The following is a 15,436-nucleotide window of genomic DNA, read 5'->3' as shown; positions in this document are numbered from 1 at the left end:
TCCAGTTCTCCACTAAAAGGAACCACAGCCCCCCTGAGAAATGGCTGAGTTCTTCCCCAGCTGCAGAAGAATTGGTACAAGATGAGCCTGGGGCATGTTGTTATGCCAGAAAACAATGAAATGCTCAAAAAAAAAAAAAAAAAATGACAGAGGCATGTCACAGTGACAAAGGAGTCAGCTTGAAGAGGATCTCATTGCACAAATCGGATACAATTAGAGCACCAAAATGATTAAGAACAGTAATGAAGTAAAAACCATTGAGGGAAAAAAACCTAGGGATTCATGAATTTGCATGGGGGGGGAGGGAGTGGGGGAGGGAGGGAGGGAGTGGGGGGGAGGGAGGGAGGGAGTGGGGGGGAGGGAGGGAGGGAGGGAGTGGGGGGAGGGAGGGAGGGAGGGAGGAGTGGGGGGAGGGAGGGAGGGAGGGAGGGAGGAAGGAAGGAAGGAAGGAAGGAGGAAGGAAGGAAGGAAGGAAGGAAGGAAGGAAGGAAGGGCAAAGGTAAGGCTGTTGCAGTAGAATGTCAAGTGCCAACTGGTAAATGTGGAGAGTGCTGGAGTTGGAAAATCCTTCTGCAGACACCATATTATAGATTGGATCAGGTGGAAACCATCAATGACTCCTAAATTTTGATAAGAAGCAGGGTATTTACATGACCTTATAAAGTGTCACTCCACAAAATTATGATACAGTGGATAAAACAGACAACATCTTAACCAGGTCATCAGAGTTATCACCACCACAGAGGAGCAGATGGACATGGTGTGCCTCCAGATGCCACCCCCGAGAAGGACACAACAGCACGTATCCAGTGTTCCAGCCAGAAAAGCACAATTGTAATCTCTAATCGTAAGAAACTCACCAGTTAAATCCCAAATGAGAAACCATCTGTTAAAAAAGGGAGAGGAGACTGTATTTTTCAGAAATTCAAATCGTAGAAACAATGACTTTGTGGAAAAGTTCAGATTAAAGAAACTAAAAGGATACGAGAACCAAATGCAATTCCTGAGCCTCCACTGGACCTTGTACTGGAGGTGGCGGAACACCACTAAGGACATTACTGGGTCAACCTACAAAACTGGGATATGTATAATAGACTGAACACAAATATTGCATCAAAGTGAAATGTACTGACATTTCATAAGTGTACTGCGCTTATGTAAGAGATTATCCCTATTTTCAGAAAAACACACTGAAGTGTTTAGGGAAAAAAAGGCCACAATACATATAATTTACCCTCAAACATTGGCAAGGGAAGAGGGCATACCTGTGTTGTTTGTGCTATCCTTATTCCTGCAAATTCTTTATAAATTTTAAATCAGTTCCAAATAAAAAGTAAAAAAAAAAGAAAAAGAAAGATTGACTGCAAAGGCACAGGGAACTTTCTGGGATGATGGAAGTGTTTCTAGATTATGATCATACATTTGTCAAAACTCAAAGTGTACATGTCAGGCTGCTGACTTACTGTATTCAATAAAGATGATTTGCAAAGGTGCAAAGGGTAAAAGTCCAGTATTTCAAAAGATTCTATATTCCTTTAAAAGTAGACAGAAGAAGGGGTACGTGCATTTGCCTCTCGAAAGGCCTCGGGAACTGCCGTGTTATGGATGGAAGCAAGCTACCTGGTGAGATTGGTTTGCTCCAGCCAGGATGAACAGAAGCCACAGACAACCAGACAATCCTCCTTTCTGAAGCATATTATGGCAAAAAAGCAAGCATTTTTGTATTAATGTCGATTTTAGAGTGAACACAATACTCCCATAACTGGTTAAAATAAAACACAGGCCAGGCACTGTGGCTCATGCCTGTAATCCCAGCACTTTGGGAGGCTGAGGCAGGCAGATCACTCGAAGTCAGGAGTTTGAGACCAGCCTGGCCAACATGGTGAAACCCTGTCTCTACTTAAAAAAAAAAAAAAAAAAAAAAAAAAATTAAAAAATTAGCTGGGCATGGTAGTGGATGCCTATAATCCCAGCTACTTGTGAGGCTGAGGCAGAGGTTCCAGTGAGCCGTGATCATGCCACTGCATTCCAGCCTGGGCAACAGAGCATGACTGTCTCAAAAACAAACAAAAAATAAAACAAAACACAAAAACTCAATGAAATCTGGCCCCCAAGGGATCCTTCATATGATCCCAGATCCTTAGAACACCATTTACTATCCTCAGAAATTTCACTAGATGGTGAAGAGAGTTTTTGCATGTCTCTCCCAAGCCCCCACGCGCAGACAATAGTTTGCATCTTACCCTCCCCATAGTTCAGGGCCCACTCAGATGATGCCTCCTCCAGAGGCTCCCTCTTTACACTCTGCCTGTTCCACCTCTTAATCGAAGCTTTTATGGCCATCTTCCTCATAACAACTATTTGTGAACTGTCCTTCTCCAACTCAGCCCTTGGGAAGGAATCCCTGCACTGTGGCTGGCACCTTGGAAAAGGATGTTGCATTGAACTAAGCTCAGATAAAGGAACGTGGGCATATTTATCATTTCATTCCTTTTCTCCTTCACAGAGTGGGAATTCACAGAGTGGGAAGGTGTTGTCATTTTCTTTCTTTCTTTTCTTTCTTTTTTCTTCCCTGAGACAGTTTTGCTCTTGTTGCCCAGGCTGGAGTGCAATGTCACAAACTCGGCTCACTGCAACCTCTGCCTCCCAGGTTCAAGCAATTCTCTTGCCTCAACCTCCTGAGAAGCTGGGATTACAGGCATGTGCCACCATGCCCGGCTAATTTTGTATTTTTAGTAGAGACAGGGGTTTCTCCATGTTGGTCAGGCTGGTCTCGAACTCCTGACCTCAGGTGATCCACCTGCCTCAGCCTCCCAAAGTGCTGGGATTACAGGGTGAGTCACTGCACCCAGCCAGTGTTGTCACTTTCTATGTTGAAACTCACATTATTTGCACCATTTTCTGGAATGGACTTCCTGCCCAGGAACATGATAGCTAATTCTAAAATGGGATCTTGTTATAACCAATCCAGTAAAACTTTTTGGGACCAGATTTTCAACTTTTTGGTGTAAGTAGGAAGAGAGATTTTAAGCTCAGAAAACACTAAGGGAAACTCAAAGCAAAACATTTCTATTAAAGCACTACCAGAACAATTTATATAAACTTCTATGCAACCCACAGTTGGTCAACTAAAAATGGAAAATGACACCTCTCTAGGACCTGAAGATACTCAAAAACAGAGTGATGATAGCTGACACTGAGCACTCACTGCCATCCAAAGCCTGGAGAAGTCAGTCCACAGCTAAGACACTATAGGGCTAGGGTTCAAACCCAGGCAGACTGGCCTAAGAATCTACATTGTTCATCTCTACACTATTGTTTCTGGCTGAATTTAGTCCTCCCGCCAAAGCTTACACGTTGAAATCCCAACCACTAGTACCTCAGAATGTAACCATATTTGAAGATAATGTCTTTAAAGAGGTGATTAAAATGAGTGGAGCCCTAATACAATAGGTGTCCTTAATAAAAGGCAGTGGCCCGGCTCACACCTGTAATCCCAACACTTTGAGAAGCTGAGGCAGAGGGATCATTTGAGCCCAGGAGTTTGAGATCAGCCTAGGCAACAAAAGCTAAGAAAAAGAAAAAGAAGCCCAGCATGGTGGCTCACACCTGTAATCCCAATTACTAGGGAGGCTGAGGTGGGAAGACTGCTTGAGTCCAGGAGGTCAAGGCTGTAGGAAGCTGTGACTGTACTACTGAACTCCAACCTAAAGAGTGTCAAAAAAAAAAAAAAAAGAAAGAAAGAAAGAAAGAAAAAGAAAAAGACAGGGATGTGCATGCCCAGAAGAAAGGCCATGTGAGGCCACAGGGAGAAGGCAGCTGTCTGCAAGCCAAGGAAAGAGGCCTCCAGAAAAACCAAACCTGCCAAGCCAACACCTTGCTCTTAGACTTCCAGCTCCACAACTGTGAGAAAATTAATTTCCTTTGCTTAAGCCTCCCAAGTCTGTGGTATTTTGTTATGGCAGCCCTAGCAAACTAATTCAGCCAGTATCTGTTAAATACCAATTCCTCTTCCTTCCAGAGAGCTCCAAGGTGAGGTCTGCATCCAGAATTAAAACACTCAACCCAGTTAACAAGCCATACTTCACCAATCTGCATTTAACAGGAAAATCAATAAAAGATCTCATTTTCCCTTATTTAATAGCTATTGTCCTGACACTTTCTCCCTATGCTGATCAGTACTCACCAATGTTCTTATCAGAACTTTTACGGAAGGAACTGAAATTTCTTTCTACTAAATTCAACCATCTCCTTTATTTTCTCCATCTCTTTCTGATGAGAAGGCGGCACACCAACATCTTGTAATTATTAGCCTTAACCAAACAACAGCTTTTATCTTTCCCTGGTAGACACTAACCCATGCTTTTATTAAGCAGAAACAGGATGCTGCACTTCGGATACGTCCTAAAATCATTTTGTTGCAAAAGCAAGCTTCATTTTGAAAGGGACGGTGGCTTTGGAGGTCATCCCATGCTCCACAAAAGGATTCCAAACTCTCATTTGCAAAGTGGGGTTTTTAACTGAGACACCTGAACAGTGGATGCTCTAATCCACCTACCAGAGAGATGAGCGAATTTTTCACTCAAATTGCATGACTTCAGACAAAACAGTGTCTACCCTCCCCTAAAATTCCTCTCTCCTCTGAGTCACTGGCTCTTCCTTGAGAAGAAATGGAGCTGTGCCCCAGGACTGTACAGAATGAAATAAATCAGAGGTTTTGAAGTCCATCCTTGGAGTTCTGAACAGCTCCGCGTGGTTTGGAAACTGGATTTTTCACAGGAAAGTTTTCACTAAGGGGATGTACTAGTCCCAACTCGGCAAGATGAAAATGGGGGTGTTCAGAGGTCAGACAGTGCCGCAAGGCGGTAGGAGGAGGACTGGAGCAAGGGCCTGGGGAAATGAAGACCCTGGGTCACCCTGATTAATGTGACTTTCAGGCAAACAGTTTACCTACAGACATTCCTCCCCTATTTTGTGTGTCAATGCAAGCATTTTACATCAAACAAACAGGCTTATTACCAGTACAGTATGGCTCAGCTGACTGCACAATTTTTCAAAGCGAGAGCCAGTGTTTGTCAAGCTCCTGGTATATTCTAAACACTGTACTTCGTATGTTAACACAAATCAAAGCATTGCAAAGTGAAATGGGGTTCACCCTGCCCTTAAAAAAAGTACATATGCAACTAAACCCCTCTGGTTTGTGGGGTTCAGGGCAAAAGTACAAAACCCCCCCTCCTAGTTATTTTCTAGTGTTAATCAAGCTAGCAAACTCATGTATTCCTCCTCCCTTGACAAAAGTAGCTTTATAGCAGCCTAGAAGGCCAGGGACAACTTAGAATTTTCAGACCCTTCAGAGTTATGGGCCAGACACAGAAATAGCAGACCTGGCCAATGAACAGAGCCCCTTCCCTTCCCCACCCAGGCTCCCTCTCTCCTAGGGGGGCCTCTTGGGCACCCACGAGGACTCCCTCCTCTCCTATCCAGTCCACATTTCCAAACTCTTTTATGCCCCAGCAAAGAGCTGCCCCTTTGTGAGCTGTCCAGGGATCAGGTTTGCCCCTTCTAGGGCTCAGGCCTTGGAAGTTGATATGGGGCCCTTTGGGCTGGGTATTCCATCCAAGTCTTGGGAGGGAGGGGGCAGCATGATCTCTGGGTAGCCAGCCCCCTTGGACCTACAGATTTCCAGGTCTATGGGGAGGGGCACACCCCCTGCAACCCCCAGAAGGCCAGACTGGGCCCTTTAAACCCAGGGGATAAGGGTAAGCGGGTTCTTCTGCCCAGGTCTGAAGGCCGCACTGGCTGAGAGCCTTCTCTATACTACACTCACTAGGTCAACTTTTTCTTTCCTTGAAGCTTTCTGGGAGGGTGACACCTATACAAGGAATAAAGATGAATAAACAGACAGATGATATAAAAGAAGATTCCTGTTCAAAAGGGGCGAAAGAAAAAAGTTGAAATCTTTGTGGAAAAATTGACAGCTGATACCATGGTCTGAAAGAAAAGGTAAAATATTCCTCAAACAGCAAATGTGTTGACAGAGTTCTAGAAAGTCTGAGGAGGTGGGATCCTCGCCTCATGGCGTAACTTGGGCAAACCTTCAACTGTTTTCTTTGTGTTTGAAAGTGGATGTCCTACCCAGACCTTTGCAGAGAGACCAAAAGAGCTGGATGAAGACCTGCCAGAGGCACCAGGGCAGCCAACCTAAATCCTAAGGCGTGGACACACTGAGTCAAGATGAGCAAGGGAGGTTTGGGTCTGCTGCAAACACAAAGGCCTGGCCAAAGGGACCCATGGGGGGCAGGCGTAGGAGCTCACGGTCAGAGGAGCAGCAATGGCATGGCCTTCACCCCCACAGCTGACCTAGCATCGATTTTGCCTTTTCTCAATCAGGGCAAGTTGGTCAGTTCTCCAGGCCTCCATGTTTTAATTCTCTAGAATAGAGATATCACCTGCCCGCATCACCAGGTGATGATGCCCCTAAGAACTTAGCACGGTCTGGCGCATGGTAAATTCTCAAGATGCTTCATCTAGAACTGAAAGCGTGCGGGTCAGAGCTAGCCCTGAACCCAAGATGTGGGTCACCATAGACCCCAAGCTGGGTGTGCTGCGGCCGGAGGAGTGGAGGGGGTTTTGGGGAGAGGGGCACACCGAAACACATAGGGTACAGCGGTCAAGAGATCAAGTGATACAGGTCCCTGTCCCGTTTGGGGGCAGGGGAAGGGGGTGCTTTTTCATGTCGCCCAGCCAGAGATGTAAAGAACAGACGCCCTAAGGCCCCAAGTTGCTGGCATCCGTGAGCTCCAAGGTGGAGGAGGAGGAAGCCGTCCTGCACTCCGCTGGGCTCCAGGGACGCGCGGGTCCCGGCCAGTAGAACTGCCAGGAAGGCTCGGGAGGGGAACGCCCGGCTCGCGGGGATCGGAGACGCAGCCACTCACCCAGCAGCAGCAGCTTGAGCTCGCGGCGCGCGTCCTTCTTGTCCCGACGAAGCTGCCGCTCGATCTCCGCACTGATGCGCTGTGACTCCTTCTCCTCCGCGGACAGGCAGCAGCAGCCGGCCATGGTGGGCTCAGCTCAGCACCCGACGGGGCGACGCGGCCCCGAACACTCGAATCTTCGGCCCGACCACTCACCCGGCCAGCACGCGACGGGCGCAGGGGTGTGGAAAGACCGGGGACGATTTGAGCTTTGGAGTAACAGGCCTGGACCTCCGAGGCTCAATTCCCCCTCGAAAGTCGGCTCTGAGGCGGGGGCGAATCCCGAGTGCTGGGAACGCTCGAGTGCACCCCGGATCCGGGCTCAGCCTGCCCCACTCGCGCTCTGGGGAGGAGGAGGGCGAGTCGAGAAGTTGGGAGCGATGCTGGCCCCGGGAAGATGCGAGCTCCCCTTGGCACAGGAGCCGGACAGCAGTCAGGGGGCGCAGACGACAGTTGGAACGTCGGTGCTCCGGGGGGAGTAGGATCTCCTGGGCCTAGGGGTGTCCCCTGGCGGGAGGTAGGCGCGGAGTGGGTTGGAGGCAAAGGACCTGGCTGGCCTTTGCCTGGAAAGTTCTGAAAACCTCAGCAGTGACCGCAGACTAAGACCAAGTGGAAAGGTTCCCGCTAGCGCTTGTGGCTCTAAGTGGCAGGAGGAGGCGGAGCATCTCGAACCTGCAGCCTGGCGTCTGCTGGACTTGGCCTTCTAGGCACCCCAAGCCGAAGGCGCCTGGAAGTGAAAGGGGACCAGCAGGGGGCGCGGAGCAGGGGGTGGGAGCTGGCTTCTCAGGGAGCAGCCCCCACACTTGCCTCCCTGGCTGTGGCGTCCCGGCCGAAGTTTGCTGTAACCTGCGCGCTCTGGCAGCCAGGCCCCGGGTTCCGACAGGTGAGTGAGTTTCGCCAACTCACTCGCTCGGAGAAGGCGGCAGCAGGCTGGAAAAGGAGCGGCGCCAAGCGTCTGCTGCGAGACGCAAAGCCCAGAGGTCTCTACCCGGACCTGAAGTGGAAGCTTGCCCACCAGCTTCACCACCACGCACACCCGGGTTTCCTAGACGGGCTCCTTCCGCTTCCTGGACTCCCCCGCCCAGCTCGGGCTTGGCCAAAGCCCTTGGTCAGCTCGGCAATTTGCCTGTAAAGTGTGGCTGGGCCTGAGCCTGGTGGCTCTGAGCTCGGAGAAAGAGCCGCCGCTGGGTTCAATTATAAGAGAACTGCAAGAGCCCAGGGTAAATATCCTGTCGGCCTCCGGACGAGGGGGCTGGGGAGAAAGGGAACGGCTGATTGCTTTGCATTTTATGATGGGAAAGACACCTGCTTTGTAGAAAGGGCTGACGCGTTCCTGGTAGCACCTGGCAAGTTTCCTGCCCAGCCCCGAAACCTAACAGCCGCCTTGCGATTGTGGCCTCACTGACACCTTGGCCAGGATCCTGGAACATCAGGGTCAAGTTTGAGCAGCATTAATAAAAACTTAAAATTAAAAAGCACTTCTTGTACTTAAGTGACACGATAAAATGCATATTACAACATCTGACTTTTGTCGGTGTAGATTTTGATGCAGAAAAGGGAAGGTGGAGAGAGGGGATCCTATTGGCCACAGCAATGAACGTTCTTTCCTTCTCAAGTCAGTATAGGCTATATGCTAATGGAGCGTTAGGCAATTAGATAATGCTTCCTCTACTAAGAGCAGGCATAAGTGCCTTTCATTTGAGTAGCAAGTATTTTATCAATTCAAACTGAGGAGCACATTGAGTGGAATGGTATGTGTCATTATATAAAGAAGTTGGTATTGCGATGCTATCTGGCTACATGTTATTATTTTGCAGTTTAAGAAATGTAGAGGAATCAGACATTAAAAATGTGCATACATTCTTTAATGTGTGACTATTTTAGTTTTCTTGCAGGCATAAATTGACAGTAACAGTGACCCCTACAGGAAAACTCCTGGACATTTCAAATTTGATCTTTGGCCATTTAATAGCCTGTTTCTTCTCTCTTAACGCTTACGGATTCATTTACAATTTGAGAATAAGATCTCTTGGCTTCTCAAAGTCATGGTTGCATCATAATTATTATCATTTAAAAATTATAAATTTTTCAAACTGCAGTTGTGACTCATTCCTAGGGTGCGGCCAATATTTTTTCTTAACAAAAAGAATAAAATATAAAGAGCCAATATCAATGTTGCTTTATGTATTATTATTATTAAATAAAATGTTTTCTTAACTTTTTTTTTTTTTTTAAGAGCCAGAGTGTCACTCTGTCACTCAAGCTGGAGTGCAATGGCGTGATTATAGCTCATTGCAGCCTTCAACTCCTAGGCTCAAGCAGTTCTCCCATTTCAGCCTCCCAAGTAGCTAGGACTACAAGCTCATGCCACCATGTCCAGCTATTTTTTAATTCTTATATTTTGTAAACACAGGGTCTCACTATATTACGCAGGCTGGTCTTGAACTACTGGCTTCATAGAGTCCCCCCTGCCTCAACCTCCTGAAGTACTGCAATTACAGACATGAGCCACCACATCTTTAGTTTTATTTTATTTTTAAACCAAATACCCAGAGTTCAGTGAGAAAAACTTTAGTTTTAATTGTACGTGTAAGTATCAACTCTTAAGCAGCTCAATCATCAATGGGAGTTTGCTTGTCCATCTCCTGAATGTGTTAGTGTAAATGATTCCAAATTTTCTAATTCATTTTTCTGAATCCAACATGTTCTTTTTTTTTTTTTTTTTCAATTTGAGTTCAATGTATTTTCTAAAATGTTTTCGGTCCTTCTTACCTGTCACTTCTACTCCCCACCACACCCATTAGCTCTAGTTTGGTAGGTGAGAGTTGATGGAGCAATGATGGATAATGATTGATTGATTGATTGATTTTTTTTTTAATTTAGATTCCGTGGGTGCATGTGCAGGTTAGTTACATGGGTATATTTTGTGATGCTGAGGTTTGGCCTTTAATTGAAACTGTCACCCCAGTAGTGAACATAGTAACCAATAGGTAGCTTTTCACCCCTTGCTCCTGTCCCCACTCCCCACTATTGGGGTCCCCTGTATCTATTATTCCCAACTGATGGATATTTAGATGGATGTGTGATATTGATGCTAGTGGCTGCTTGTTCTCAACACCTATTTTTCTAAGGCAATCAACATGTCAACATGTTGCTCTACAATATTCTCTGTCTGAAGACCAGAAATTGTTTATTATGTAACTGTTACTGAAAACACTGGGATGGTAGACAATGAAGTCTGCCTTTAAGCACATATGACTGTGAGTAGGCAGGAATTGGTATTGTTTGTTTTTGAATGTGACTTTTCATGGAAGTTGGGGAATCTCAAGAAGAAATCAAACTCTTTAAAATGAGAAGTTTGGAGGTGATTACTTGGCTTGTTTTATTTTCCTTTTTGCTTAAATTTCCCCCTCCATTTACATCCCTCTCTTCTTGAATGATCCCATGTTAATAACCCAGGATGTATTCTTCACTTCTTTGTGCTCTGATCATCCTATGTAAGAGTAAATAATTTCATAGACATGTATAAATATACACAGAGGAAGTTTGTCATCATTAGTTTTAAAACGAAGCGACATTACATGAACTCTATATTTTGTTTTTCTCATCCAAGAATACTTCGTGAAATCTAAGTAAACTGTTTTACCTCTGATTTATTCTTTTTAATGACTACATAATACTAGATGATGTGAAAGGACCATATATTATTCAACTTTTCCCTTTGAAAGGTACTCATTTTTGCTTCCAGTTTGGGGACACTAAAAACAAAGTTGTAAAAGCATCTTTGTATATAAATCCTCATATGCTAGCGTTTTTATTTCTGTAAGATAGATTCCCAGGAAAGAGATTGCTGGGTTGAAGGATAAATACATTTTTCATTTTAATAGATGTGGCCAGATTCCCTTCCAAAAGACTGAAGCAATCCCATTTCTGCTACAAATATGAGCACCCATCTCCCTATATCCCCACAAGTAATAAATATTTTTGCTCATTAATTTTGGCAGCCTGAAGAGAATAAAATAACAATAAAGTGTTGCTTTACTTTGCATTTCCCTGACTACCTATGAATTTGTTCATCTCTTCATATGCTTGTCAGCATTTGTATCTACTGCCCTAGGAATTGTCTATTCACATCCCTTGCTCATTTTAAAAATTGGGTCATTTGTCTTTTTCTTGACAATATGAAAGAGCTCTTCAACATTACAAATCCACTGTTTGTCATTTGAATTACAGACTTTCCAATATATTGTTTGTCCTCTATCATTTTTAATGAAATCTTTGCCAGATAAAAGATTTTACTTTTACATAGCCAAATATCTCTATTTTCTTGCATAGCTTCTGGAGTTTCAGTCTTTAAAAGAAGGTCTCCCTATTTCTAGGTTGTACAAGCAGTAGCACAGATTTTCCTGCAAGCACTTTTTTTTTTTTTTTTGAGATGGAGTTTCATTCTTATTGCCCAGGCTGGAGTGTAATGGCGTGATCTCAGCTCACCATAACCTCTGCCTCCCAGGTTCAAGCAATTCTCCTGCCTCAGCCTTCCGAGTAGCTGGGATTACAGGCATACGCCACCACGCCCATCTAATTTTTTGTATTTTTAGTAGAGACGGGGTTTCTCCATGTTGGTCAGGCTGGTCTTGAACTCCCAACCTCAGGTGATCCGCCCACCTTGGCCTCCCAAAATGCTGGGATTACAGGTGTGAGCCACCGTGCCCGGACGCAAGCACTTTTATTATTTTGTTTTTCACATTTAATTATCTAATCTGTTCATATTTATAGAATGTATAAAATAAATTTTCTTTTCTTCCAGATGGGTAGCCACTTGTGCCAACATCATTTATTGAACATTCCATCCATTTTCCTGATTAAATTTCAATTTTTGCCATATATTACATTTTCATACTGACTGAGACACATTTCCTTGAGCCTATATGGTTCCACTGAGGTATTATCTAGTCTTCTATCAATACTATCTTAAAGCAGAGGTTTTGTGGAATGTTTTGATGTCTGATAGGACATATCACCTCTCAGTGATACGAACTCTTAGATGTGTTCAGACATTTATTCTTCCATGATAAACAATATCACTTCATAATGACTTCTTCCCTCAATTTCAAATCTTAACTTTAACTCTAACTTCAATTACCTTTCTGACATGTTGCCTTAGATGTCTAATGGGCACCTCAATGGAACAAGTGCAAAGCAAAACTCTGCATTTGTTTTCTAAAACTTTCTGCTGGCTTTTCCATCTCCTAACACCTAACCAATTGCCTCCCTGCCCCACCACCCCACCTCATCTAGCAATTATGGACTCTTCCTTTAAACAGCATCGTGAATTTATTTTGGAACCACTGCATGCAGCTTTTTCACGGAGCAACTCTGGGGATGTCATGCATATTTCAGTTTTGAGGGTTCCTGGGTTGTCTCCTGCTATGTCATATGTGGCTTCTCAGGTATGTTCATTCCTGTTTTTGCTGCCACCACTTCCGAGAAAGCCACCAGCATGTCTGACCTGGACTAAAACAATATTTTTGTTTTGACCCTCTAAAATCTACGCATCATAGGACAGGACAGCCAGAATGAGCTTTGAAAATCTCCAAACATAGCCCATAATTACCTAGATTAAAATTCTCCTATAGGCCAAGCATTTGTAATCCCAGCACTTTAGGAGGCTGAGGCAGGAGGATCCCTTGAGCCCAGGAGTTCGAGACCAGCCTGGGCAACATGTGAGAACTTGTCTCTTCCAAAAAAATTTTTTTAATTAGCCAAGTGTGGTGATGTGCACCTGTAGTTCCAGCTACTCTGGAGGCTGAGGTGGAACGATCACTTGAGCCTGGGAGATCAAGGCTGCAGTGAGCTATGACCACATCACTGCACTCCAGCCTGGGTGACAGAGCAAGACCCTGTCTCCAAAAAAAAAAAAAAATTAAAATTAAAATTAAAAAAAAATTATCCCATAGATTTCATCAGAGAATTTAAAACAAAACCCTCCTTATTCTAGACTGTGAGGCCCTACATGATAGGGCTGTTTCCTACCTATCTAACTTCATGTCCCAACACTCTCCCTCTCATTCAAAGGCACTCAAATCATCCTTGAACCTTTTTTCTTTGAATACCTCTCAGGACCTTTACACTACCTGCTTGGCTACCTGAATCACGCTTTCTCCAGATGGTCAAATGTTTGGTTTTTACTTGTCATGTAGGTCTCAACATAAATGTGACTTACTGGTGATTTCCTAGGTGTGGGCTCCCCTGACTGCTTGGCCTAAAGTAGCCATTCCTCATCAACTCAATATTATTCTCCAGAAAATACTCTTGTATTTTCATTGTAGCGTTTGTCACTATCTTATTCCTCTTGTTTTCTTCCTTCTTTATCATCCTCCACCAGAAAAATAAGGTAATTTTCATTAGAGGAAGAACGGTGATTATCTTATTCACAACTATATCCCTAGGGTCTAGATCATGGGAGGCCACATGATCCTAAAATTGTACCACCAAACTGTTCAGGACCAATTCTCAACAGTAAGTTAACTCTCAGAAAAGTTACTAATATGAGATTTGTGATTTTCTATTTACCTGTTTTATATTATATTATATCATAGCCAGGAAAAAAAAAATCTCTAACAACCCTGATTTGTGGGGATAAGATGCTACCTGCGTTTCCTAGGATACATTGATTGCAAGTAACAGTGACTGAGTATAAACTGACTTAAGTTTAAAATGGAATTTATTGGTTCTTGGGAATGAGAAGTTCAGGGATGGTCTTGGTTTTAAGCTCTGCAGAATTCATGTTCTCAAGAGATCTCAGAAGGCACCCCTCAGTCGGGCACGGTGGCTCACGCCTGTAATCTTAGCACTTTGGGAGGCCAAGGCAGGCGGATCACGTGGTCAGGAGTTTGAGACCAGTCTGACCAACATGGTGAAACCTCTTCTCTACTAAAGACACAAAAAATTAGCCGGGTATGGTGGTGCATGCCTGTAATCCCAGCTACTCAGGAGGCTGAGGCAGGAGAATTGCTTGAACCCAGGAGGCGGAGGTTGCAGTGAGCAAGATAGCCCCATTGGACTCCATCCTGGGCGACAGGGCAAGACTCTGTTTCCAAAAAAAAACAAAAAAAGGAAGGCACCCCCCTAGTGCTCAATAGACATTTTTGAATTAATAAATGGGTAATGCTTATCTCATTGGGTTATTGTGAAGATTACAAGATAGAGTGTATATATCTAAAGCCTCTATCTCCTTGCCCGGAGCTAGTCAACACTCAGTAAGTAGGAGTAGGTAGTATTATTTTTGTATCACCCTTATCATCACATCAGAAACTTCATTTTCAACACAAGGAATACATTTATGGTTCCACTGCACAGTGGGAGAAGAAGGAAGAGCCCACACTGTGCAGTTGGACTAATTCCGACCATCCAGAAGCACAGCAGCCAGAAATCATGTTCTGAGGCTTCCCAGCAGGGGAAGAAAAGTGCATCAACACCTAGCATGGCCTGTCTGGGCCCATTGAGTCCTCTCGGAAATAAATGTTGGTTTGTTGGTTTTAAGTGTGTGAGTCAAATATGCAGTTTTTAAAAGGTCATTATGAATGAAGCACACATCGGAGATACTCCAAGCTCTCCTCTCCTAAACACTATAGACATTTAAAATTTTCTTTTATGATTTTAGAATCTATAAACTTAGTAAATGCCACTTGGAAACATAGAGCTGAAAAGTACACACACACAGTTGCCTTCTATCTTCATAAGTGTCTGAGTCACCCCTTGATGGCCCATTAGACACATAGAAGCCCACTTGCCCCCTTTTTAATGTCATTGTGGTGGATTAAAGATGGCCAGAAATTCTTGGATACTCCTTCCTTTGTGAGGTGAGGCATATGTTTCTTCCTCTTGAAACTGGGCAAGCTATGTGACTGTTTTGGTGGATGGACTATAGTGGAAATGATGCTGTGTCTGTTCCCAAGTCCAGGTCTTAAAAGACCAGCAACTTCCATTTCCTGTCTCATGGATTAATAGGGAAGCCGTAAAAGTCTAGCAACTTCCATTTCCTGTCTCATGGATTAATAGGGAAGCCATAAAAGAATAAAACTTCCATTTCCTGTCTCATGGATTAATAGGGAAGTCGTAAAAGGCTAGCAACTTCCATTTCCTGTCTCATAGACTAATAGGGAAGCCATCTCTCTCCATGTTTGGGGTGGGCTTTCTGCTGAACTCTCATCTCAGGTGGGTCTCTCCCAGCCTGATGGCAAGATGGCTGCCAGAAGCTCCACGCTTATTCATATCTGCTGGCAACCTCTGCAGAAAGAGAACTTCCCCTTCCCAACATTCCAGCAAAAATTCTAAGACTGACCCTAATTAACAAAGCTCCCTCCCTGAACTGATTCATTATAGCCGAGTGAACAGAATATTCTGACTGACCAGGCTGGGATGATATCTCCGCCCCTTAAGGGTGAAATTAATTTTAGCAA

The 15,436-nt window shown here is 44.5% G+C and overlaps 1 protein-coding gene and 1 long non-coding RNA gene across 2 annotated transcripts in view; both read right to left on the bottom strand.

Moving 5' to 3' along the window:
- The window catches only part of LOC117098440, a 33,835-nt gene extending 31,305 nt beyond the window's left edge, over nt 1–2,530 (bottom strand). The window contains exon 1 of the long non-coding RNA XR_004443404.1: nt 2,520–2,530. This is a non-coding gene — a long non-coding RNA (uncharacterized LOC117098440). The remainder of the gene's footprint in view (nt 1–2,519) is intronic.
- The window catches only part of GNA14 (G protein subunit alpha 14), a 217,438-nt gene extending 208,887 nt beyond the window's left edge, over nt 1–8,551 (bottom strand). The window contains exon 1 of the mRNA XM_033237040.1: nt 6,936–8,551. Coding sequence (XP_033092931.1) covers nt 6,936–7,059 — 124 coding nt within the window. The 5' untranslated portion in view covers nt 7,060–8,551. The remainder of the gene's footprint in view (nt 1–6,935) is intronic.
- Between the last annotated feature and the right edge of the window lie 6,885 nt (nt 8,552–15,436).

The sequence above is a fragment of the Trachypithecus francoisi genome, unplaced genomic scaffold (assembly GCF_009764315.1).
Source record: "Trachypithecus francoisi isolate TF-2019V2 unplaced genomic scaffold, Tfra_2.0 Lachesis_group16, whole genome shotgun sequence".
In the NCBI taxonomy this organism is placed as follows: Eukaryota; Metazoa; Chordata; class Mammalia; order Primates; family Cercopithecidae; genus Trachypithecus; species Trachypithecus francoisi.
The sequence above is the reverse complement of the archived record's forward strand: the minus strand, read 5'-3'. Positions and strand labels throughout refer to the sequence as shown.